This window comes from Dama dama, chromosome 5, assembly GCF_033118175.1.
Source record: "Dama dama isolate Ldn47 chromosome 5, ASM3311817v1, whole genome shotgun sequence".
Lineage (NCBI taxonomy): Eukaryota > Metazoa > Chordata > Mammalia > Artiodactyla > Cervidae > Dama > Dama dama.
Genome location: NC_083685.1, coordinates 4,945,150 through 4,970,202, shown reverse-complemented (window position 1 = coordinate 4,970,202; position 25,053 = coordinate 4,945,150). Strand labels below are relative to the sequence as shown.

General features: G+C 52.1%; 3 protein-coding genes across 4 annotated transcripts in view; 2 read left to right on the top strand and 1 right to left on the bottom strand.

The window, feature by feature from the left end:
* Positions 1 to 8,540, top strand: part of ZNRF3 (zinc and ring finger 3) — a 168,265-nt gene extending 159,725 nt beyond the window's left edge. For both annotated transcript variants that reach the window (XM_061141619.1, XM_061141618.1), the window contains exons 7-9: positions 1,408 to 1,510; positions 2,174 to 3,946; positions 4,995 to 8,540. In XM_061141619.1, the coding sequence (XP_060997602.1) occupies positions 1,408 to 1,510; positions 2,174 to 3,946; positions 4,995 to 5,038 (1,920 nt within the window). In that variant the 3' untranslated portion in view covers positions 5,039 to 8,540. The remainder of the gene's footprint in view (positions 1 to 1,407; positions 1,511 to 2,173; positions 3,947 to 4,994) is intronic.
* A 615-nt stretch (positions 8,541 to 9,155) lies between these two features.
* C5H22orf31 (chromosome 5 C22orf31 homolog) lies at positions 9,156 to 19,297 on the bottom strand. The gene is made up of 4 exons (XM_061140685.1): positions 19,287 to 19,297; positions 18,983 to 19,169; positions 10,892 to 11,341; positions 9,156 to 9,584 (listed from the first exon to the last, which is right to left on the bottom strand). Exons 1-4 carry the CDS (start codon positions 19,295 to 19,297, stop codon positions 9,156 to 9,158), a joined length of 1,077 nt encoding a protein of 358 aa, XP_060996668.1.
* Positions 19,258 to 25,053, top strand: part of KREMEN1 (kringle containing transmembrane protein 1) — a 54,563-nt gene continuing 48,767 nt past the window's right edge. Inside the window, exon 1 of the mRNA XM_061141617.1 lies at positions 19,258 to 19,392. Within this exon, the coding sequence (XP_060997600.1) occupies positions 19,296 to 19,392 (97 nt within the window). The 5' untranslated portion in view covers positions 19,258 to 19,295. The remainder of the gene's footprint in view (positions 19,393 to 25,053) is intronic.

Below are 25,053 nucleotides of genomic sequence, written 5' to 3'. Positions count from 1 at the left end.
TGACAGAACAACAGCAACACTTAATTTTAGCATTTCTCATCTGAAAACTCTGGAACTCAGCTTCATACAACTCTCTCCTAAAAGCTGTGTGGAACACTTACACCCATTCTTACTTATAAAGAGACAAGGGCGGGGACTCCCCTGGTGGTCCAGTGGTTACGACTCCACGCTTTTTCTGCCAGGGGCTCAGGTCCAATCCCTGGTTGGGGATATAAGATCTCACAAGCCAGGTTGATACGGCCAAACCAAAAAAAAAAAAAAAAGAAAGTAAGGACAAAGTATGTGATGTCTCCTTTTTCCTTCTAGCTTTTTTTCTGAAAATTTCAAACTTTCAGAAAAGTTGCAAGAATCATACAGTGAATGCTGTTATCATTCACTGAGAATCACCCATTGTTAACATCTTCCTACATCTGCTTCATCTCCTTCCGGGTTGAGCACACATAAACACACACGTTTGAGGGAGTAAGGAGGCAAACCACTTCAGAATTAGTTGCAGGCATTTGACGCCCCTTTGATGAAAGTGACCTGCTGCTGTGTAGACTGTTGGATGAAAAACGAGGTTTTGCAGAGGCCTTCAAATGAACGGTCTCACACAGTCTCTACCTGCAGAATGCCTGAGTTCTCATCTGGGCCCAGGAGGGTTCTAGCTCTGTGATCTTGGGTGAATAACTTTACTCTCTGTGCCTCTGCTTATGACATGAGCCCAAGATTGGCCTGGACTCCAGGTAATCACCAAGGTCACATGAGAAAATCCAGACAGGACTCTTGTCATAGTCGGGCACAGCCGTAGGGGTTAGTTGCAATGTGGCTACGTTTAGCTGGTCAGAGAATGGAAAATCAAAGTAAAAGTGGCAAATCCAGCGGGTGTTCTGGGCTCAGGAACTTTTAGAGGCATTTCTGCCTGCCTCAGAACCCCATCACCTCCTCTCCATGTTAGGAGTTTTGTTACAAACCACATGGCCTCAGGTGAATATTGAGGGTCCCGTGAAGGGGAAGGTGGGAGAACTTTGCACCTCTGCTGCCACACCTGTCAGTCATGAATCCCAGGCATTGTCCTTTTTACCCACCTCATTTTGCATCCCAGAAGTGCAAGAAGTTTTGGAACGTGCCTAGCTGTCCCTCACGCCCCCAGGCTGAGCACCCTGCACGAACACACAGCTGTGGCGGGCCTGAGTGAGTGGCCCGAATGTGAGTGCTCTCCTCCAGAGGCGAGAGGAGAGCCTACTTCCTCCCCTGACACCAAGCACCGTGGTTGGAGCTAAAGATGGGGCTGGGGGAGCCTCCGGGCACCGCCTTGGTGCACTGGGTTCCGTGGTCCACTCCGGCCCCGTGGGAAGAAAGAAGCATGTGCAGACCGCCCTCTGCCCCGGCCCACATTCAGGCTGCGTGTCCTCTCTTCCGCCCCAGGAACTGCGGGTCATCCCCTGCACTCACCGCTTTCATAGGAAGTGCGTGGACCCCTGGCTGCTGCAGCACCACACCTGCCCCCACTGCCGGCACAACATCATAGGTAACGCTCCGCCGCCTCTGCCCCTGCCAGGAGGCACTGGCTTTCCCGGGTGCTTAGAGGGAGCGGGACAGGCACCGCAGGCTGGGGAGCCGACTGCCCACCGAAGCACTGCTGCCGGGACCTGGAGGCGCCAGGGGGCCTGGGGGGGGCGCGGGTCTGCTGGAGGGTCAGCCTGGGTCTGAGCTCTGGCTTTGACACGACTGGGTTCCTGAGCTTGGACCAGGCCCCGGGCCTCTCCAGGCCCCGGGCCCACAGTCTCTTAAGCGGGACAACAGTGGTGACATGCGCCCTGCCTGCTACCTTGGGGTCATGTCATGATGCTGTCACTGTGGGGGTGCCTGAGGGTCCAGAAGGCAGGGTGCCCTCCTCATAGCTGTTTTTCCAAGAGGGTCAGGGCCTTTCCTCTCCTGTCTCGGATGCTCTCTCGATCGAGGCTTTTGTCACGCAGAGCAGCTGGGAGGTGGGAGATGGGCCCTAAAAAGAGGGGCCACCCTGAGAGTGGAGGAGCAGGAGGCCTCTGCCCGCGTGGCCGGGTTTGGCGGGAGCTTAGAATGGGCCAGAGCCCCTCTGGTGCCAGCTGCCTCAGTCTGCCCGTGTCTGCCCCTGTAGCCCTGGGCCCCGGCGTGCTCCGCCTGCTGACCTGTTTCCTGCGCTTCTCCCCAGAACAAAAGGGAAACCCGAGCGCCGTGTGCGTGGAGACCAGCAGCCTGGCGCGCGGGCGGCAGCAGAGGGTGATCCTGCCGGTGCACTACCCGGGCCGCGTGCACAGGGCCGGCGCCGTGCCCGCCTACCCCACGAGGACCAGCATGGACGCCCACGGGAACCCGGTCACGCTGCTGACCGTGGACCGGCGCGGGGAGCAGGGCCTCTTCCCGCCGCAGACCCCCGCCTACATCCGCGGCTACCCGCCCCTCCACCTGGACCACGGCCTGGCCGCGCACCGCTGTGGCCTGGAGCACCGGCCCTACTCGCCCGCGCCCCCCTTCCGCAGGCCCAAGTTCGGCGGCCGCAGCTTCTCCAAGGCAGCTTGCTTCTCGCAGTACGAGACCATGTACCAGCACTACTACTTCCGGGGCCTCAGCTACCCCGAGCCCGAGGGGCAGCCGCCCCCCAGCCTGGCCCCCGGGGGCCCGGCGCGGGCCTTCACCCCGGGCGGCGGTGGCGGCGGCGGCGGCGGCAGCCTGCTCTTCGCGCCCGCCGCCCCGGCCTCGCCCCTGGAGAGCGGCAGCGCGTCCAGCTTCAGCTGCTACCACGGCCATCGCTCGGTGTGCAGCGGCTACCTGGCCGACGGCCCGGGCAGCGACAGCAGCAGCAGCAGCAGCGGCGGCAGCTCGGGCCAGTGCCGCTGCTCGTCCAGCGACTCCGTGGTGGACTGCACGGAGGTCAGCAACCAGGGCGTGTACGGCAGCTGCTCCACCTTCCGCAGCTCGCTCAGCAGCGACTACGACCCCTTCGTCTACCGCAGCCGCAGCCCCTGTCGCGCCGGCGACGTGGGGGGCTCGGGCCGGGGCCCCGTCGTGCGCCTCGATGGCTCCCTGGCCCCCGAGGAGCTCCCGGCGGCAGCCCGCGGCCCCGGCGCCACGCGGGGGGAGCCCTGGCCCGGGCCCGCCGCGGTCTCGGCCTCCGCCTCGGGGGACCAGCTGTCCACCTGCAGCCTGGAGATGAACTACAGCAGCAGCTCCTCCCTGGAGCCCCGGGGGTCCCACAGCTCTACCTCACAAGGGGGGCTCGAGGCCTCTCCTGGCGCCGCCCCGGACCTCAGAAGGACCTGGAAGGGGGCCCGGGAGGGGCCGTCGTGCGCCTGCTGCTGCGAGCCCCCGGCCGCCGCCCCAGACCCCGGCGCGGGGGCGGCCGGGGGCGGCGCCTTGTACCTGGGCCCCCCGCCCTGTGAGGGGTGCGGCCCCCCAGGCGGGGAGCCACAGCCCACGAGCTCCCAGGGCCTCTATGGCCTTCACCCTGACCATCTGCCCAGGACGGACGGCGTGAAGTACGAGGGCCTGCCCTGCTGCTTCTATGAAGAGAAGCAGGTGGCCCGCGGCCGCGGGAGCGGCGGCTGCTACACCGAGGACTGCTCGGTGCGCGTGCAGTACACGCTGGCCCAGGAGGCCCCGGCCGGCTGTCACCCTGGGGCCCGGGACCTGAGCCAGCGCGTCCCCATCATTCCGGAGGATGTGGATGGCGACTTGGGCTTGCCCTCCGACTGCCAGGGGACCCATGGCCTTGGCCCCTGGCGGGGGACGCTGCCCAGTCCAGATGCCCTGTGGCCCCTCAGGGGCCTGGGAGCAGCCCAGGAAGAAGAGCGGGTTCTGTGCTGCCCGGCCAGGGCACCACGGCCATCTGGCTGCCCTCCGGAGGATGTGGGGGCTCCCGGGACCAGCTCCCCCAGAGCCCTCCGGGACACTCGGGAGTCCAGCGCCACAGCGCCCGAGGCTGCAGGTGAGAGCGGACGGTGACAGCAGGCCCGGGTCCAGGTCTTCTCTCCCCATGGTCACTTCCTGACTGACTTTCTTGGTGCACATGGCTTTAAACCCCATCCGTACCTGGTGATTTCCAGGTGTTACTTCCCCACCTACTCCTTCCTCTGCGCTCCAGACCTGTGGGCCCTGTGCATCCCTCACCTCTCCCCCAGATGCCCTGAACGCAGCCCACCCGACCCTCCGCACCCACTCCTCCAGGGCCCCCCACCCAGATGCCCAGGCCCCAGCCCCAAGCCTGCCCTGCCTTTCCTGCTTCAGGGTCTTGGGCTCCACAATCTGTCTGAAAATCCTCTGTGCTGATTTGCCCCTCATCCAGAAAGGGGAATCCCCAGAAAAAGGAAACTTAGCTAAAGACATGCAGAATTCCAGTCCAGATCTTTTATTATGAGGTTGAGCAGACATGGTCAAACTGCAGTCAAGTTTCCAAACATTTTGTCTCAGGAGTGAACCGTCAGCAGCCTAGCACCTTTGAGTAGCACCGGGACCATTCCATCTCTACAGTAAACTCCACAAGGTTCTCTGCTGCTCCCCACCCGCTGTCCGCAGCCAGGCCCTTTCCCTCTCCCCAGGGTGAGGACAGTAGCCTTCTGACTGGTCTCCTGTGGCTGATCTTGCCCTCTGTTCCACATCAGCGCCACAGTTGTCTTTTTTTAAACATTAAGTCTGTCTTTACACCAGAAAACCCTTCACTGATTTGCCATTACCCTCTGAATTTTAGAAACGTAGACCCCTCTCCCAGCTGTGTATGATCAGGCCCTGCCAACCCCTCTGACCACCTGCCGCTTCCCTCCTCGTTCATGATGTCATCCGCCCCATGCCCCCATTCTGTTCCCCTAACATGCCAGGCGGTCCCAGCCCCCAGGTGCCTCTGCCGCTTCTCTCCTGCAGATCTCGGCTTAAGCGCCCCCAGGGGATGGGCCCCTGGGTCCCTTGCCTGGTCCCCGCACCTGGTGCCCAAAGGCTTCGGGGACGGCCCCCTCCCCTGACGGTCGTTCTCTCTCTCCCAGGACTGATATCTCGCCCGGCGGACAGCGGCAGCCCTGGAGCCTGAGCTCCGAAGGAACTCTTCGTGGAAATGGGAACTGTATGGAGACTCCAAACTCTTGACTTCCTACAGAAAAAAAGAAAACAAAACAAAAAAAATTTTTTTTAGCTTTGACAAACACAAAAGTGGTAATAAAGAGAGCCCTCCTTCTCAGCCCAAAATGTGAGCCACCTGTGGCAACCCCCTCCCCCCCCCCCCCCATTAACAAACCAACAGACAAAATTCTGAGTCTTTTGCCTCTTTTGATAACATGTTACACTTCTGTTTTGTAAAGTGTGTGTGCTTGGGGTTCCGAGGTGTGTGGGATTGACTTCTCTGCTTTTTTTTTTTTTTTTAAGATATTATATGTAAATGTAAAAAGTTATTTAAATATATATTTTAAAGAACCCTAACTGCCAACTTTTGCTGAAAGAAAAAAAAAAATCACTGCTGCATTAATTGAACCACATCATGTGTAGATACTGTTGTCTCCCTGGAGGGAGCTCAGGCCTTTGAAAAGCTCAGGGCTACACCTGCCTTAGAAAATGAACCAGAAACTTGAAGTAAAGCTAGTTGATATGGGTACAAACTCTGAGGAACAATGCAATGCTGCCTCTTTCTTTCTCGTGGCAAATCCCAACGTACAAAGCGTCAGGCCTCCTCGGAAGCCAGGCCTGTTCAGCCCGCACCTGCAGGCCGCTGATGGCAACAGCCGGGGGTCGGGCGGAAGGTCTGCCGCACTGCGGAGCCGGGACAAGCCATTGCTACATAAGCCCCGGGGTGACAGGGACGATTCTGCGCAGTGTCCTCTGTTTGTCCCCTCTGGTCCGCGTCCTAGATAGAAGGACAGAGTCCTGATCTTGGGCTTCCTGCCACTGGCTGCAGAGATGGTTCGATGTGGGGTGTGGGGACAGACACCCAGGAGGAATGAATGTACATGGTTTTGCAGCCTCGGTGTCTGACCCAAGTTGGGGGAGGGGAGGGATGGAGGGCACTCTGGCGCAGAGTGGGCTTGTGCGCATGCGTCCGAGCCGGCGCGGTCACGCCCCTGGACTGTTCCGACTTTGGGGTGTCTTCCTAGGGGCGCGTGGCAGGGACCCCATAGGGTCTGAGCTCCGTATGAAAGTTTCCCATCCCATCGCTTCAGGGTTGTTCAGCCCTCTGCCTCATGGCTGAAATTGCTCATCTCGCCTACAAATGTCTACTATCCTTTCTACCTAATGCACTATTATGTATTGATTCTCCATGAGACAGAGAGAAAGAGACTATCAGATAGTTTAGCCCCAAAGGGTAGGTTTTTGTATATTGTTCCAGCCTTTCATTGTTTTCTTTTGTTGTTGTTGTCGTTTTAAGAGGGAGGGAGAGTTTAAAAACCCAAACCATTTTTTAAAAGATGTTTCCATTTTAAAAGGGAGAATCTATTTAAAGCTGTTTCAGATCAGGGATCATTAACCTCTTTGTCCAATGTATTTCTTGTCCTTAAAAAATTTTTTTTCTTTTTAGAGGAAGCTAATCACCTTAGCCCTTGTGTCTGCTAACTCTTCTGGTCATTTCTGCTTATTCATTTATTCAGCAGGTGTTTGCTTGTTGTCATCTGAAATGCTCATTTGCTGAATAGGAACCTTGAGTCCTGGACCCCTGTAGGTGGGGAAGCAGAGAACTCTGCCAGGGGGCTGTAAGACTCTTCTCCAGTCTGCCCTAGGGGAGGTCAGCCCAGGGTCCACACCAGAACATTTTGAATGAGAATCTTATTGAATCCCTTTCTTAAAAAGCCCAGCCTTTGGTGAGGACATCTACTTACTTCTGGCCAGGATTTGTCAGAAAGGAATCTCAGCATCAAACGATTGAGCCATCTGCCCATTAAGGGGCTCGCTGTGGTGAGACTTGTCCCCCAGCCTCTGCTGTGGGACATCCCTCTGGGGCCACCCCCACCCCCAGCCCCACCTGTGCATGGCACACCTGTTGGTGAGGGTGTGGGAAGTGCCTAAGCGGGCGACATGTGATCTGGGCCGCCTTTATTCCTGGGGCCGAGAGTAGCAGCTGCAAAGGACAGCAACTTGCATGGGGAACGGGTGGGGGCTTCTAACGGGAACTGCAAAAAGCAGCTTCTCATTGTTGAGATTCTGTTTGTTTGTAGTTTTGTGTTTTTTGTTTGTTTTTAATGCCTTCGAGTGCATAGTCTCTTCTTTGTCTGAAACCCGACCCCCCAAAGTGGCTTGCTTTAGTCCCGACTGGGGAAAAAAAAAAAAAACCACTCCTCAACAGCCTTAAGCAATAAATGGATGAGGAGAACATGTGGCTTCAACTGGGCTTATTAGAATAAATGTGTCCAATTTTCATCTGAAAAGAGCAGTAACTACAGATGGCAAAAGAAACGCATTTAATTTTCATATTTTATAGGGTGGTAGAAACAGAAGAATGAAATTTTCAGACTTTGAAATCTCTAACCATTGTCTTAAATCTGTGTTGGGTCACAAAGCATAATGACCCAACTATATTGCCTCACCGTTCAAGTCAAAAGAACTGTCTTCTTTGAAGACTCCAATAATGATAAGTATCTTTTCTCAGTGGCCTCTCCATGGCGTGTGGGGGTTATGTAGATGTGGAAACTGGAAGCCTCAAATCTTCCATTGAGAACCACCCCCTACACACACACACACCCACGAGCAGGAATGTGACTATTGGGCGTGGTCCCACGGCTCAGCCTTGGGTGTAGGGCAGCCATGTAGATTGAAGAGTGCTAGAACCAGTGAAAAATGGGGGTTTGGGAGTTCTGGTCCACCAGGTACCTCTTTGTGGACACAGCCCTGGGATGCTGGCCTTAACTCTCCGTCTCTGCCTCTCCCTTACCTTGACCCTGACTCTAACCCACGCCATTTTATAAAGCTCCTTCTGCTGCCCACCGCCCACACCCTCCCTAATGTGCTGCTAGCTCCTACTCAAAGCTCATGCAGGACTAATGCTTTTAAAATGAGGTCTAAAAAATAATTACTAATCAAGAGTGTTATTTTTTAAACAGAACTGCCTTTTTCTATTCTTTATATAAACTCTATTGTATTGGTCTAACAAGGCACTATTTTAAAATGTTTTTTAAAAAAATATTTCTCCCATAGCACTTAAAAGATATTTTGTAAAGACTTTTGCTGTAAAGATTTTGTAATAAAGTTGTCTAAGGGCTCCTTCTCCAACATTACCATTTTTAAAAAATGTTTTAAAGGCTAGAAAACAACTTATGTATATTCTGTATATGTATAGCAGCACATTTCATTTATGGAAATATGTTCTCAGAATATTTATTTACTAATATATTTATCTTAAGCCATGTCTTATGTTGAGAGTGTGACATTGTTGGAATAATCATTGAAAATGACTAACATGAAGCCCTGTAAATACATGATAATTGCACACAGATTTTACATATTTGCCGACCAAAAATGATTTAAAACAAGTTGTAGTCTTCTATGGTTTTGTAACAAATTGTACAAATGACTGTAAAAAAAAAATACAATTTTATCAAGTATGTGTTATATGTTGTCGTTGCTCTGTTTGGTGAAGGTCTTACAGATGCCACAAAGGAGACCTCTGCGTGAAGCAGTGCCCATCATCCACGGGGGCTTCTGTGTAAACAGAATTCAGGTAACTGGGGATCCGGGTGATTCCTGGGCAAGCATTTGTGATTGTGTCCCTGATGGTGGTGGCAAGTTTTCTGCTCAGCCCTATGTGTGTGTGTGGCCAGGGTGGGGGCGGGGGTGGTGGTGGTTGGGCGGGGGGATCCCAGGAGCCTGCTTTTTAAAAACAGGAACCGTAGGCTGGATGTAATCATTGACTTCACCTGCCAGGCCTTTTCCTACTTGGAAGACTGAGGCCCTCCAGCCCCTCTTTAAGGAAAAGGGACTTGTAGGAAAAAGGCTTAAGTGTCCAGCCTGGAAATGGCCAAACCATGAAGGTGGAGAGGAGGCCCTGCATCTAAAGTGAATCTCCTACCCATCCATGCTTGCTTCCCCCCTGACCTGGGGAAGGTAGTCACTGATTTGTAAAGCGCTCTGAGATCGTGTGGAAGGTGCAAAGCAGTGTTTATTTTTCAGACATCCAGCAGAGAACATCCTAATCCTGTGAGCTCCGGTTCCTATTTCTTGCTCTTGAGCTATTTCTTGGGCACAGGCTCCTCAACAGGCTCCTTGTGGACTTCCAGCCGCTTCCTGCCCGGCAGCAGGTCCTTCTGAGCATCTTTGGGGGCGGCAGCCTGTCTGCACAGAGCCTCCCAGAGCTTTTGTTTGATGGCCTTGCCCAGCTCCAGGCTGTACCTCTTGGGGGTCCCAGAAGGATTCCACAGCATGGGCTCCACCACAGCGTGGTACAGAGCGCGGTAGCCCTCGGTGGGGAGGCCGTGGATGACTAACGCGTCCTCGGACAACTGCTGCCTCTTCCTGGTTTCGGGAAGCGAGGCTCGGCCCTTCCAGGACGCTGTCCCCACGTCCCAGGGTAGCGCTTGGGTGGCGGCCACATGTTCGGCATATCTGCTCTCAAGATCTTGGCAGACCGTCGCTTTTTTCTCCTTTGAACTCTCTTTACTCTAGCCAGGAAGAAAGCAGAGAAGTCAAAGCTAAAACTTGAGAAGGGAGCTCAGAATAATTATCTGGGATTTGTGTCCCCGAGTCTTGGTTACAGCCACAACCAACATTTGTCTAGCATGTTCTAGTTCACTGAATTCCTTCAGGGACGCCTCTGCGAGTGATTCGCCACAACACTGGAAGGTCAGCGGGAGACAGCTCTAAAGGCAAGGAGCTGGGAATGGGTTTGCCCAAGGCCATGGCTGTCACCTCCAGAGTGCCACACAGGACCCCAAGCATCTACTCTGCGCCAGGCTCGGCTTGAAAACCGTTTGCGTGTACTAACTCATTTCATCCTCATGAAACCCTATGAAGGAAGGGCTGTCACTCCCCGTTTTATAGATGACAAAAGCCAATTACAGTCAGAGTTGGGATCAGAACCCTGACTGACTAGCTCCAGGAGACATTCTTCTTTTCTTTTTTTAATTGGAGTATAATTACCCAGCTTTCCTGGTGGCTCAGACAGTAAAGAATCTGCCTGGAATTCAGGTGACCCAGGTTTGATCCCTGGGTCAGGAAGATCCCCTGGAGAAGGGAATGGCAACCCACTCCAGTATTCTTGCCTGGAGAATCTCAGGGACAGGGAGCCTGGTGGGCTACAGTCCAAGAGGTCGCAAAGAGTCGGACATGACTGAGTGACTAACACTGTCACTTTCTTCATAATTGCTCTGTGATGTTGTATTGGTCTCTGTTGTACAATGAAGTCGATCAGATACATATGCATGCATTCATGCCCTCCCTCTTGGACCTCCCTCCCACCTCACCCCCACCCCCACCCCCACTGCCATCCCACCCCTCTAGGTCGTCATGGAGCACCAAGCCGAGCTCCCTGGGCTATGCAGCAGGTTCCCGCAGGGCGCCTTCTGGGCTCTGCTGGCCACCATGGCGTAACAGAGCTGGACTCAGATCAGGCCTCTGGATGCCAAGTTCTCCATGTTCAGATTTATAGCTAGATCTGTGGCTCAGCTCTGGGGTTCAGGCGTGTGTCTCTGAGCCTTTCTCATCTTCATTTTCCCTTCACATCAAGTTCCTTTTGTCTCTGCTTCTGAAAACCACTTTATCCTCCTCTCGAGCTGGGCAGAGGATACATAGGCATGACCCTGGATCTCATATCCTCTCCGCTACATCACACCCCCCACCCCCATCCTCAGTCCCCCGCACCCCTGCATGCCATCTTTAACTTCAGGATGTCCTCTTCTTCACGGGAATCCCTATCCCCTCTCCCTCTTCCCACTCTGTCACATTTCCTCCACCACCAGCCCTCTCCTACCTCGTTGACGCCTTCTGCAAGCCTCCTGCACCTGGGCGAGCCTGGCCGCCGCCCCACTGGCTGCTTGCTCTTGGAACTGATGGAGTTTCTTGTTCCGCCCCGCTGGGTGGTTTTCATTATTGCATCGTCCCTGGGCTTTAATCTCTTGGAGGGTTTTGCGTCTCCAAACTTGCGTGGCACTGGGCAGCATTTCTCCTTCAGCTGTCGCCTGAGCACCAGTTTCACCAGGGAGAAGGAACTGGCAACTACTGGGTCCTTTACAACTTCCCAAGAAGAGGTGGGACCTGGTGTGGGGGCACTGGTGTTTGGCTCAGCACAAGTTCTGGTTGTCCAATTGTTGGCGAGAGCTGGCGAGTCCACATAGCAGTCATGGAGCCTGGTGTTCAGTAAGATAGACTGTCGGAGTCCATAGGCAGGGATGCTGGGGTCTCGTCTCACATAGATTGGATGCTAGAATTTTAAGGGGGAAAGAGGAATAAAAAAGACCAATTCTCAAGCTGAGACTAGAAGGTCTATTTTGGAGGTAAAGTACTAACATCTTTTTAAAGACCATTCCTTCCACAAAAACTCTTAGAAACCTTTCTACATACCCTCTGTCCTGCTCACTAAAGCCTTTTGTACCAAGTAGGAAAGCAATAGTAACTTCACAATGTCACAGTGATGGTCAGGTTCTCAAAGAACATAGCATGCTTGCACTGGAAGTGGAGGGAGGGTTGGGGAGCATTTATAAGGAATTAAAAGCAATTTCTGTCTCCTGGAAAGCTAAGGGAAACCACAGTGGGAGAGGAATGGGAGACAGGATCACTTGAGCTGCCTATAGAGCTGTAGCCAGTTCTCAACTCTGCTGCAACCCAGAAATGACAGCAGGTAAAAATCCTGCCAAGTCCTGAAATCGCTTCTAACCAGACTGCCATGAGCCAAGAAAAGCTGCTAAGCAGGGAAATATACTCTGGGGTCTATAAAGGCAAAAGCACAATGTAAATGATGCTGGCCTCCATTTCCCAGGACCAGCCAAGAACAAGAGAACAATTTGGAGAGATTAGAATCACACACTTAAAAGAGACCTGGCTTTCTAAGAAATGTCATCTATAATAAAATAAAATCACCTTACCATATTTCAGTTGCCTTAAACTTTATTTTAGCTAGCTTAGTAGGGGGAAGAAATACGTATTTTCTTTTCCCTTTTTCTCTTTTGTTTTGTTTTGCTTTGTTTGTTTTAATATTTCTATCACCTGTCTTTCTCTGCCTCAGTCATGCATGGGCAAACTGCTGTTTGTTTAGATTTTGGCTCTCATGCAGGCCGTTTTGAACCATTATCTCTAGTATTTGTGATGTCACTTTGGTTTGTGATGTGGGTGTGGGTGGGTGTTACATCATCAGATTTTTATAGTTGATTTATCTTGGAAGAAGTTCTATTTTCTTGTGCTTACAGCCTCAGGAACTTCTCTAGCCCTCTTCTCCCCCAAAATGGCTTGGGTGAATTTTGAAGGTCCTGACATTCTTAAGAAGCACCCTCTGCAAGCAGCATACTCAAAATACTCAAATGCAGACCAGGTTTGTGGGTGCAGGTAGCGAGATGTATCCTTACCTGTGCACAAGGGCCTTCTCCACGCACATAAAGAAGGTACTGTTACGTTCTCAGAACGGCTGCCAAGGTTAGGGACCAGAAATGAAAGAACACGTTCCTGCAGCCCTGGGCACCTACCTCTGCCCGCGTGTCTCTCCCGGGGAGACTACATGGTTTCTGGAATGTGGTTTTATTTTACATCCCATGGCAAATGCAGTAATTAGAGCTGTTAGCGGTGTCAAGGGCTTGAAACAAGAACAAAGACGCCTCTTCCTGGGAACTCTTGGGCAATGCTGAGCTCCTTATCAGGTGCTCGCCCTGTTGGTGGTTTTGATATTTCATGTGCAGAATGCCAAAGGAGGCTCCCTCCCCAAGGGGAGGAGGAAAGCAAAATGATGGAAAAACAGAGTATGAGTCTGGCAGGAGTTCCTGGAATCACATGTGTTGCCTGTCTGATTTTTTTTATTTGTTTGTTTTTGTTTTTGTCCCCGGAATGAATCAAAGTCGCAGGCAGACCGCACCGCAGGCCGCCGTGGAACCCCCTCCAGGCCGCCGGCATCTGGACCCACAGACGCTCAGGAGGACAATGGGGCCCATTCAGTGGCGGAGCCTTGGCCTCACCTCCTGAGAGGTGGGTCAGTTTTAGAGCAGGGCATCGGAAAGGGTTTGTCTCTGGGAAGGGTTTGTGAGCGTCTGGAAGTTGGTCAGGCAGGCATCCTTTCAAAGTTGGTGAGCCCCAGAGAAGTGCGACCCGGCTCTGGGGCTACCTTTATTCCTTTATTCTGCCTTTATTCCTCATTGTGGGAACAGAAGGGCAAGACACAGGGGACCAGGCCTCTGTTTCCCTTTGCTCCTTCCCCGTCTTGCGGTTGACTTTTCCTCACCACCTCGTTCCAAACACCCAAATGTATTTACTTTCCTGGGCCTTTGACTCAATCACTGAGCAACACCGCTCTGCCTCTCCGAGCACTCAGAATCTCTTTCTAGCACACAGCTCTTCACACAGATGGCAGCTGATACATACTCTTCAAGCTCCGTTAAATTCTGTCTTCTCTCCCTTCCGTGTAACTCCCTTCAGTTGACACTGCTCCAAGAGTAACCCTCATGTTCTTTACCAATAATTCAGAGTAATTTGACGTGTGCTATTGCTCCTATTTCTGTAAAAGCTGTGTTGATTGAATGCTCACTGTAGTCCAAAGCATGGTTCTAGACTCTTTACCAACATCATCTCACAAAATGCTACCAACAGTCTTCTTTAAAAAAAAAAAAAAATTTATTTGGCTTCCCAAGGTCTTCATTGCTGCACACAGGATCTTCAATCTGCATTGTGGCATATGCAATCTTTAGTCGAGGCATGTTGGATCTAGTTCTCTGACCACAGATTGAACCCAGGCCCCCTGCATTGGGAGCGCGGAGTCTTAGCCACTGGACCATCAGAGAAGTCTCTCCCCCTGCTTTTAGAAGTTGTCCTGAATAGGGAAGTGGGTATATGAGGATACATTACACAAAGTAACTAGTCTTTAACAGAGGTTGTTCCATTGAAGGTTGTTCAGAAGTATGAAATCAGGATGGAAAGACTCCATTTGGTCCAGGGTCCTGAAACCATGGCAAGAGTTTCCATCGTAGGTGCCAACCCTTGGTCCAGAGAACTTGGGGTTGAGGCCATAGGGCTTCTGTGTTGCGGAAAGATCTGTCCCTCAGTTTGATCGGCCAATGAACCTTTTTTACTGTGCTGAGCTCAGTCTAAATAACTTTTACTATCCATCCATCCTTTGGAGCTCTTCTTCCTGACATATCTAAATCACCACTTCTATTTGCAAACACATCTGCCCTTCTCTGATGTTTACCCAGGCTCTCCTCACTGTATTTTTAGCTCTGTTAATCTTTCTTCTTTCTTTTTCTCCTTTTCTACCCCTCTTCTTCTCTGTAGTTTTTCTTAGCTCCTATTCTCTTTCTGGAGGGTTGATGAATAAAGAGGAAATTTAGCCAATTCATATGAATCCTCCACTTCCCCCTTCATGCCCCATCCTCAAATTCTAATGGAATTTAGTTGTTTTTAATTTCCACAGAAGATGTTTTTAACACCCAAGCAAGTAAACTTCCACACCCATATGGGAACACATCTGAGGTTCGTGATGTAGAAGTTTTAGGAAAGAAGAGAGAAACTCTGGATGAGAGAATTTGTAGATTCCTGAGCCATGATGCAAACTCAGAGGACCAGTGATTTAGACCACATGTGCTGAACATACACCTCTCATGGCCAAGTATGTGAGCTGAGGATGTCCTGCCCACCCTGCCAACCCCTTCTCACCTGGCTCTGGGTTCTCAGACGTGGCCACCAGATGCCCCACAGACATCTCTAACTCATTATGTTCAAAACCAAATTCTTTTTCTCCCTTCACATCCATCAGAAAAGACAAACTACTGCTTTCTTCTCCATCACTAGTTGCCTGATTCAGAACCTGGGAGACAGGGTCAGTAACAGTACTGTGCTGAGATGAGCCTGAAACTAAAGGAAAAGCAGGAATCTAGATCCTGATTTTATTTAAAATTTTAAGATTCTCTTCATCATGAGTTTTTTGGCATTCATTTAGAGTTTTTAATGATATTGCATTTAAACGTAATCCACTGGGACTTCCCTGGCAGTCCAGTGGTTAAGACCCTGTGCTTTCAATGTAGGGGATACAGGTTCAATCCCTGGTTTGGGGAAACTAAGATCCCACATGCAGCACGGCACAACCAAGAAATTTTTTTTAAAAAAGTTAAAAAGTACATAAAAACACGGTCCAGGGCTTCCCTGGTGGCTTAATGGTAAAGAATCACCTGCCAATGCAGGTGACAAGTGTTCACTCCCTGATCCGAGAAGATCCCATATGCCTAGGAGCAATAAAGCCTATGTGCTGCAACTACTGAGTCCTTGCTCTAGAGCCTGGGAACTGCAACAACTGAAGCCTATGAGCCCTAGAGCCCGTTCTCCACAAGAAGAGAAGCCTCAGCAGTGAGAAGCCCACACACCACAATTAGAGAGTAGTCCCCAGTCTCCACAACTAGAGAAAAGTCTATGCAGCAACAAAGACCCATCAAGGCCAAAGATATATAAAATAATTTTCAAAATCTCAGTCCATTAAATATTTGCGACCCTGTGGATCGTAGCCCACCAGGCTCCTCTGTCCATGGGATTCTCCAGGCAAGAATACTGGAGTGGGTTGCCATGCCCTTCTCCAGGGGACCTTCCCAACTCAGGGATCGAACCCACGTCTCTTACGTCTCTCGCACTGGCAGGCAGGTTCTTCACCACTAGCACCACCTGGGTTTGGGGGCTCCATTAAGTCTTGTGCTTAAAGCCAATGCCTCACTCACCTCACCCTAATCACAGCCCTGGACCACTCAGGGAGCATTGGTTGCTAGAACCCCACAAAGACAAGAAGGCAGTTCACCACAGTGGGTGATGAGATGTGTGGTCCTGAAGTCCCACTGCCTGGGGTCAAAGCCCAGCTCCGCCACTAGGTGACCTCTGGGCAAGGCATTAACCATCTCTGTATGAGAGGGCTGGTAAGGGTGCCTCCCTTGTAGAGTGACTGTCATACATGCAATGTGATGACTAACCCTGCACCCTGCCGAAAGCTCAGTGAAATCTTCAGTGAACGCCTGCTATTCTTGTTATTATAACCAGACTTCTCATCTCATGCTCTCTCCACAGCATGACTGCCCTTTGAGCAGAAATCATCCCAGCTGGAGTTTCAAAGATACCAGGATCCCCCAAACTCCATCAGCTGAGATCACTCAGGTTTTGGCAAATCCTGCTGCCCTCAGGAGGAATCCAAGGGCCTGACTGCACAGCCAGCAGACAGACAGACAGACACCAGCCTCTTCCTGAAGGCCCAGGGGCTACAATCAGTGCCCTCACTCTTTCCATGAAATAAAGCTGCTTAAGGACTGAGGCATGTGAAGCACTGAAATGAATATCTCAGGCAGCTCCTTGCCAGGGCCCGGACCACATCAGTGAGCAAAGACCTTGAGCCCTTACATGACCTGACCTAGACCTGCGTGGCTGTATTTTTAGTCTCTGTGTGCTGTTTCCATCACCTGTGCTGGGCTTTACACTGGAAAAGAGGGGAGGGAGGCCTGGGGACAGCTAGAGGGATGTTTCTCATAGCAGCCAGTGGGGGCAGGGGCTTGCACACTATTTCTCACTTCTATTGTACAAGCCAGCTTTCTGGGGCTTGCGACATTCCAGGGCTGTGTGTAGTTGACACAGGCCTTCAAGCTTAGGAGGACCCCAGGCTTGGTTTAATGTTCTATTGTTGCTGTCTGGAAATTCTTCATTTTAAAGAAAGGGACCCCACATTTTCATCTCTCACTGTAGCCCATTCTGGTTACGCAAGGCCAAGAGAGCAGACTGGCACACCCAGCCAGCAGGGGTGCCTTTCTGCAGGACAATAAGACAGATGGGAGCTACTACCACGAGGCATAAATCCCCAGATTTGGCCAAATAAACCTGATTTTGAAACCCCTGTCTGCCCCTCTTATTTCCTCTTCTGAAACTAGGATGAGATATGAAAGGACCTCATAAACTATAGAGAGCTGCGTCCTGCTTTGCTAAAACTGTTCCCCAGCGGACTGTTTAAAACAGGCCACAGAGCATCCTCGGTCAATATCATCATTTTCTTGTCGTTATCCTACTTGGTGCTTTCTGAAAATCACATTATTTTCCTGTTGGTTAACCAGCCTCTCCCCTCTGTATGAGTGTCAGTTCAGACTGTAAGTTCTTATCTTGGTGCTTTTGACAGACTCCTCATTTAGCATTTGTTGAAGGGAGGAAGGATCCCCTTCCCTAAGTACTCACTTTGTGCTGATCATTCTACCTGCATCTCCCCATTTTATTCTCCTTCAAGCAGCTCCTGCTTGAAAGGGTGCACGTTCAGAGGTGAAGAATTTCCAGTTTGTGTTACAGGAGGCAATTTTGGAGGTGGGGAAAGACCTGAAATGGTGCAGAAGACAGAGGGTAAGTTAAGTGCAAGACACCAGGTGGGATGTGGAGGGTGTGTCTCCGGGAACCTGGGAGAGGGGCGGCCCCCTGCTCCAAGGAGCCCAGAGGAGTCTCCACCTCGGGAATGACACAGGGAAAACAATGACTGAACAAGATGACTCTTGCCAGGTCGCTGGGTCCTGTGGGTGGAGAAGGAGGGAGCCCAGAGGCCTCGTGGGAGGTAGGTGCGCCTTTGGGGCGCCTCTGGAAGCAGCTGGGACGGGGTGGGGGGGATGGTTGGAGGCGAAGTGGCAGGCGAGGGGACGGCCCCCGGGGAGTTAGGGGGCGCAGGGGACGGTGCTCCCCTAAAGCGGGCCGGGGAGCCTGCGGGGCGGGGAGAGCCCAGCCTCGCTCAGGGCGCTGCGAGTCTGCATGAGAGGGCGGAGGTTTCCTCCACCGCGCCGGGCGCAGGCCCGCACTTGCAAGTCTGGTACCAGGGACTTAAACACTCCCGGCGCATCGCCCGGACCTGCCCTGCGGGGCGTTGCCGCGGCGCTTTAGGCGGGAGCTGGAGGAAAATTTCTGCCTAGGGGAGTGCGGCGTAGGAGAAGGCCCTCCCACAGACCCTGGGGCTGGCGGGGAAGACCTTGCCAGGGAGTGAGGAGCAATGCGCCGGCCACACGGGGGCCGAGAGCCGCCACGCGCTCTCTGCGCCCGGGGATCCAAGTGTCTGAGAAAGCACCGTCGCCCCACCCACTTCTGGACTTTCTCGGGGTCGGGAGCTTCACTTGTTTCTATGTAATCTAACCTAATTTTGTGAGGACCTTTTATTAGTTCTATTTTGCAGATGACTAAGAGCAGGGAACTTGCCCTACTTGACAAAAGATGTGTTAGAATTCGGAACCAGGGCTCAGTATGCTGCCTCTTCTGTGCCTGCAAGAATCGGCATGGTAAAAGGGACTCAACAGTTTCTAAGCTCCTACTGTGTGTGTGTAAATGTTTCCACGCATTTTCTCGTTAGTACCACCGCTTTGGGAGTAACTGTTATCAACGCCCCCGTTTAACCGATGAAGAAGTTGAAGCAAGAGAGCTATTTTTCCTTTCCCGGGTGGCTCAGCTGGTAAAGAATCCTCCTGCAATGCAGGAGATCTGGGTTCGATCCGCTGCGTTAGGAAGATCCCCTGGAGAAGGGAACGGCTACCCACTTCCAGTATTCTGGCCTGGAGAATTCCATGGACTGTATAGTCCATGGGGTTGCAAAGAGTCGGACACGACTGAGCGACTTTCACTCTCAAGATCTTACAGGTGATCAAGTGGGATATGAATCCGGTCAGGCTGACTCCAGAGCACCCTTTTTAAAACCGCTGCGACGAGCCAAGCAGAGAAAAGCGGTTTGCAAAGTGATGTTTTGATTTTTACGGCTGCGGTTGAGCCCGCGTGTGGGTCACGACCCGAAAGAGGGTGGAGCAGGGGTCACTGGGCGCCCGGCCCGGTCCAGCCGGGTCAAACCTCCACTCGGGGACTCGGAGGCGGTGCCCCAGGCCCCGCCCCTTACCTGTAGGTCCCGCCCCTCGAATCTTCCAAGTGAGTGCTCCTCCGGTGGGCGGGGCCAGGTGCCCCGGGGGGCGTTATGGGCGGGTCCTGGCGTGTGAGTGGCAGGCGCGGGCGGGCGCCGTCGGCTCCGCCCCTCGGGCCTCGCGGCTGAGCCGGGCGGGCCCCGGGCGGCCGGGGCGGTGGCGGCGCTGGGGGAGGGCGGGCCGGGGCGGGGCCACGCTCAAGCCCAGCGTCCCGCTCCCATGGCCGCCCCCGGCTCCGTGCGCTGCCCCCTCTCCCCCGGGCCGCGCCCCGGGGCCCCGCACTGACGGCCCATGGCGCCGCCCGCCGCCCGCCTCGCCCTGCTCTCCGCCGCCGCGCTCACGCTGGCCGCTCGGCCCGCGCGCAGCCCCGGCCTTGGCCCGGGACCCGGTGAGTGAGCGAGCCCCCCGCCGCCGCCTGTCCCTCGCGGAGCCCGCCCAGGGGCCCAACTCCCTCTCCCCAGCTTGGTGGGGCTCCTTTTCAGCCCCTCAGCGACGCCCCTCGGACGAGGCGGCCCTTCTCCTCAGGCCCCTCCGCGACGCCCCCGGCCGGCGCCCTCTCTACCTCCAGTACTTCAGACCCTTTCCTCAGGCTCCTCAGCGACACCCCCCACCCCACCCCCGGGCCGGGAGATCTCCTCTCTCAGGACCCGAGAAACTCTCAGGCCCCTCCGCGACGCCCCCGGCCGGCGCCCTCTCTGCCTCCAGTACTTCAGACCCTTTCCTTAGGCTCCTCAGCGACGGCCCCCCCCCCCCCGCCCCCGGGCCGGGAGGTCTCCTCTCTCAGGACCCGAGAAACTCTCAGGCCCCTCCGCGACGCCCCCGGCCGGCGCCCTCTCTGCCTCCAGTACTTCAGACCCTTTCCTTAGGCTCCTCAGCGACGGCCCCCCCCCCCCCGCCCCCGGGCCGGGAGGTCTCCTCTCTCAGGACCCGAGAAACTCTCAGGCCCCTCCGCGACGCCCCCGGCCGGCGCCCTCTCTGCCTCCAGTACTTCAGACCCTTTCCTTAGGCTCCTCAGCGACGCCCCCCCCCCACCCACCCCCCGGGCCGGGAGGTCTCCTCTCTCAGGACCTCGCACCCCCAGCCCAGTTCAAGTCCCTTGGGGCGACTCGCCCCACTTGGGTACGCTGCCCCACCCCCACCCGAAGCCCCTCAGCGACACCCCGGGCCAGGACGCCCTCCGCAAGCCCCACTGCGACGCCCCCCACCCCGGTCCCTTTCCCTCCCACGTCCGCGCGCCCCGCGCCTCCCGGCTCCCGACCGAGTGCCTAGAGGGCGACGAGAGCGGGCGTCCGGCCCCTCTGCCCGGGTCTGCGCCCCGCTAGCCCAGCTCTGTAGTCTGCGCCTCGTGAGGAGTCGAGTTGACCTGCCTGTAGAGGCGGATCTGGGTCCCGAGACGACCGGCTCGGCCCTGCCCGAACGTCCCCTTCCCCCCCGGGGCCCGCTTTGAACTTCCCGGGGACTCAGGTGCAGGTCCAGCGTGGGGAGAGGAAGAAAGGAAGGGGGGTGATGGCAGACGTCTCCCCTACAGAGTTTAGGGTGCTCGTCGTGCGAGTGCAGCGCAGAGCCCCCATTTCCCCTGGGTATCTCCACACTTTAAACAGCGTCACCCGCTCCCCAAGTCAAGGTCAAGGCCAGGTTTTCCCCACATGGGGCCTTAGACCGGGATGGAAGCTGAAACTTGCTTAGCTTGCCCTCACACCCTTCCTTGCAGCAGAACTCTCCCAAGTTGAAGAGCAGGCAAGAGGGCGTTGTCTGGCCCAGGTACCTATCACAGCAGGTTGTTCAAGTGTAGGGAATTGGACATGAGGGAAAGGGGTGGGAAAAGTGCATTACAGATTTGCCTGAGTGGGAAAACTCAAGCCTCTGGGTTCTCCACCCAAAGTCGCAGACTGTGATGTTGGAGAGACAGGATTTTGCTGCTGAAAGAAAACTCTGCCTTGCTTTGTTTACTTGCCAGCTTGGTTTCCTGATAAAGATCAAGTTTAATTTTGTCACTTACTGCCTCACTTTGGGCTGTACCTTCAGCTCTCTGAGCCTCAGTTCCCTCATCTGTAAAGGAGTATATGGTAATTCCCTTGCTGGGTGTTGTGAAGATTAAAGAATATACTGCAGGTAACACGCCCACAGACAGCAGGCAGTCACTGAACACATTTAAGAATTCTTTTTATAGTGCTTCACAGTTCGCCAAGTGCTGGACACCTCCTTTGCCCTGGGAAGGCTCTGAGCTTCCAATCTGATTAAACCCCGTAAAAGGCAAAGCTTGGCTTTAGAGAAGTAGAAGGGGGCTCTCCAAATGCTGTAAACCTTAGGCTCAGGAAGGGGGTGTCTGAGTGATCAGTGGCCTCTTAAGGGGACATCTTCAAAAACTTCTGCAAAAGTTTGATCACTTCTACTGTTTATCGTCTGTGAGGAATGACGGAGGAACTTTCTGAGAGCCAGGATATGTCAACATAACTGTAACCTAGTAACCCCTTAGCTCCACTTTGCCATCTGTGTGGTCAGGATTTAATGTCCTCTATGGAGAGAGGTACCGGTGGAAATAAACTGGTTCCTCTCCTGGACAGGGCAAAGTAATAGCTCTGGAAAGTGTTCAGGGAGCCTGCTGTGTGCTTATGCTTGTTGGAAGGTGGCACCCTCCTCAGGCACCTTTGCTTCAGTAGAAAGGGTCAAGTGCAGCAGCCCTTATGTCATATGAACTTCAGACCTCGGTGTGCTTTTATTGGAGGGTCTGGGGTTTGTGCGTGCCTGCATGCTTGCTTAGTCCTTAAGTCCTGCAACCCTATGGACTATAGCCCACCAGGCTTCTCTGTCCATGGAATTTTCCAGACAAGAATACTGGAGTGGGTTGCCATTTCCTCCTCCAGGGGATCTTCCTGACCCAGGGATCAAACTCAAATCTCCTGTGTCTCTTGCATTGACAGGTGGATTCTTTACACCTGGGAAGAGTGAGTCTGGGGTAGGGACAAATAAATAACCATTATGAAATTATTTCTGATAAGGCCCATGTTCCCAATTCAGTGAGCCTCATCAGCTTTTCTCCCTACCATCTTGATATAATACACCAGTGCCTTTGTGACTTTTCCTCTTTAGTTCCAGAGCAGTTTTGGGGAGATACCACATGGTCTTCACCATCACATCCTGTCTAGAGCCTACCCACTAGTTTTTAAAAATCCTTTCCAATAAAAAACATGTTTTACTCTGAAGATATGTCAGGCTTGCCATTTCATATTTTTGATACTGTAATTTTCTCTAAAATTTTGTGGATGGAAAAAATTATTTCAGTACTTACATTCTGCATAATTTTGTAATATTTAAATTACTGGTGGTTTGCATATTTGAATGCTGACTTTATGAAAACAGTTAGCTCATTCCCTATCAGTGATACTTCTAATTACAGTGTATAGCCAACCCCAAATGATCTCCCTTCTCTTCATCCTTTGGGATCCTCTCCCATCCTTCACAACTGATAAGGAGGGATGTAGAGGTTAGTGGTGGAATCTTCAAAGAGAAAGGCAGCCAGGGCCATGGACTGTGCGACGTGGACTCGCATCTGGAATTTACTGACCTGCAGGGGACAGCCAAGAGGTAGGAAGAGAAAGCTGGGTGGACTTTAGCTCTGAGTTTTCCGCTGAAGGCAAATACCTTCAGTGTTTCACCTTCACCATCAGTGTTTCACCACATTTAGGGCCTGCTGGGTGTGTGTCAACAGAGTGTCTCAACTCTGGTAACATTTGCCGTGAACATCGTTTTATAGTTGGTACTCATTCTCCTCTAGCTCCTCATCTCGATTTTGTCCCGTCGGACAGTAGTGTGTCTTGCCCTAAAACCTGTGAGTTCAGTTAACAGTAAGAGCTTCATACTGTACAGAGCTCTGTCCCTTGTGGGGACTCCATTAATGTTAATAGGATTACTTGCAAAAAACCTGCCTCCCAATGCCAGAGACATGAGTTCAATCCCTGGGTTGGGAAGATCCCATGGAGGAAGAAATGGCACCCCACTACAGTATTCTTGCCTGGAGAATCCCATGGAAAGAGGAGCTTGGCGGGCTACAGCCAGCCCACGGGGTGGCAAAGAATCGGACATGACTGAAGGGATTTAGCATGAACGAACAGAAGGGCTGAGAGGAGTAAAGGGGACCAATGTGCACACCAGTTTCTTTTATGCTTTTAGTATTTTAAGAGACAGGGAAACGGTCAAAACCGACCTGGCATTAGAACTCTCATCTTTTTGTGAAAACTTCTCACTCCTCAGCAAAGCTATTTAAGTGTTTGAGATATGTAATGAGACCTTTTATAAATCTTAGAGCAAAAGGAAGTTCAGTTTAAGCTCACTGCTAAGAAACAGCAAGTTGGTACATTTAATAGAGATAATAGAGATATTCTTGATGTGCTTACTTATGATTTAGGTTGTTTGCATCAAAGGCAATCAGTGATGAAGGTAAAATATATTGCTTCACAGTGTACAGATTAGGAATTTGGTGTGATGGGCAATATATCATCTTTAGTGTAGACTTTTCAAGCCTGTAATGCCATGTGAGGCTCTAGATCAGGTGTCGGCAAACATTTTTTATAAAGGACTAGACAGTAAATAATAGGGGTTTTGTGGGCCATGTACTGTCTGCTGCAATTACTCAACTCTGGCTTTGTAGGGCAAAAGAGCCCATAGACCAAATGTGAATGAATGAGAGTGGCTGTCTTCCAGTAAAACTCACATGGACACCCACATTCGAATTTCGTGTAATTTTTATGTGTCACAAGTTTTAGTTTTTTCAACCATTTAAAAGTTTAAAAAGCATTTTTTTAGCTCATAGGACATACAAAAGCAGGCAGTGGGCCAGAGTTGGCCTACAGGCTGTACTTTACCAAGTCCTGCTCTAGGTCCATATGTATTGATTTTTTTTTTCCCCAGTGTTCACTGGTCTGGAAAGGTGACAAGGAGGCAAATGATTTTGGTGAATGAATGAACCTTTTACTGGTAGCTGACTTTAAAAGACTTTTGAGAAATGGTTGAAAAGGTAAATTTTATGTTATGTATATATTACCACGATTAAAAAGAATGTGTCCGGGAGGGAAATTTTGTGCACATACATTTGGATCTTTACTAAGACTTAAAAAAAAAAAAAAGCTTTAAAAAGAAATTCAGTGTGGTTCAGCGTGCAGCACATAAAGAAAATAGAGCTTGCCTCAAAACCAGCCCAGGGTTTGTTCAGCTATGCAGATGTTGCTTGGATCAAACTGTTGAGAGATCTGTTTCTCAGAGGAAAGCCTAGGCAGCAGGTGGCACCAGCCCTGAGATATTTAAAAAGAAAAAAAAGCCAGGGAAAAAAAATAAATAAATAAAAGAGAAAAAACAAACTTCTATCATTTTCCTAAACAGTTGAGTTTTATTTTCATGGTTCTATCGTCATTTTTATAAAGTGGCCTTTAGAAAAACAACAATGTGTTTAGCATGGCTGATTACTTTAAAACATTTTTGAAAAAAAACAAAATGAAACAAACATACCAAGTTGATTGTATTTGTACTGTGGAACAGTTAATGCAAAACACTTGGGAGAGGCCGGAAGTTTGGATCTGCAGCTTTTGTCTGGGTTTTTGCCTCCTGAACAAGGACAACAGAGGAGGAAGTGAATGTGTTCCTTAGCAAACTACCTGTGCAGGTTTTGAGGTGAGGTCTCCTCAAGCCCCCTGTAGTCACCTGGCAGGTTCATTTCTGGCTGACTCCTGGTGAATGGGTGAGAACTGACTGACATTCTCCCATGTTATTTTTATCTTGAGAATCCAGCTGGAACCCAGAAGCATGAGTCTAGGGGAGGAGCTCGAGGTCACTGTATTTTTCCCCCTTTCTCTGTTGTCTTCGGTGTCTTCCTCTCAAGATAGCAGTGCTTCTTCCCCAGACCTCATCTCTGGGACCTTATCCTGGATTCAGATTGAACAGAGAAAGCAAAGCCCTGGCCTTGTAGAAATGTCAGAGGGGTGTCCCTCCTCAAAAATGGCCACTCCACAGAAACCGGCCTTTTCCTTCTCTAAGGACATCTTCCCACTCCCCACCT

Excerpts from the sequence above, each read along its gene's own strand:
- C5H22orf31 (XM_061140685.1), bottom strand. Across the intron at positions 11,342-18,982 it reads TCGAGGGGCGGGACCTACAG|CATCCAATCTATGTGAGACG; the intron begins GTAAGGGGCGGG and ends TTAAAATTCTAG. Across the intron at positions 9,585-10,891 it reads TTGCAGAAGGCGTCAACGAG|AGTAAAGAGAGTTCAAAGGA; the intron begins GTAGGAGAGGGC and ends CTTCCTGGCTAG.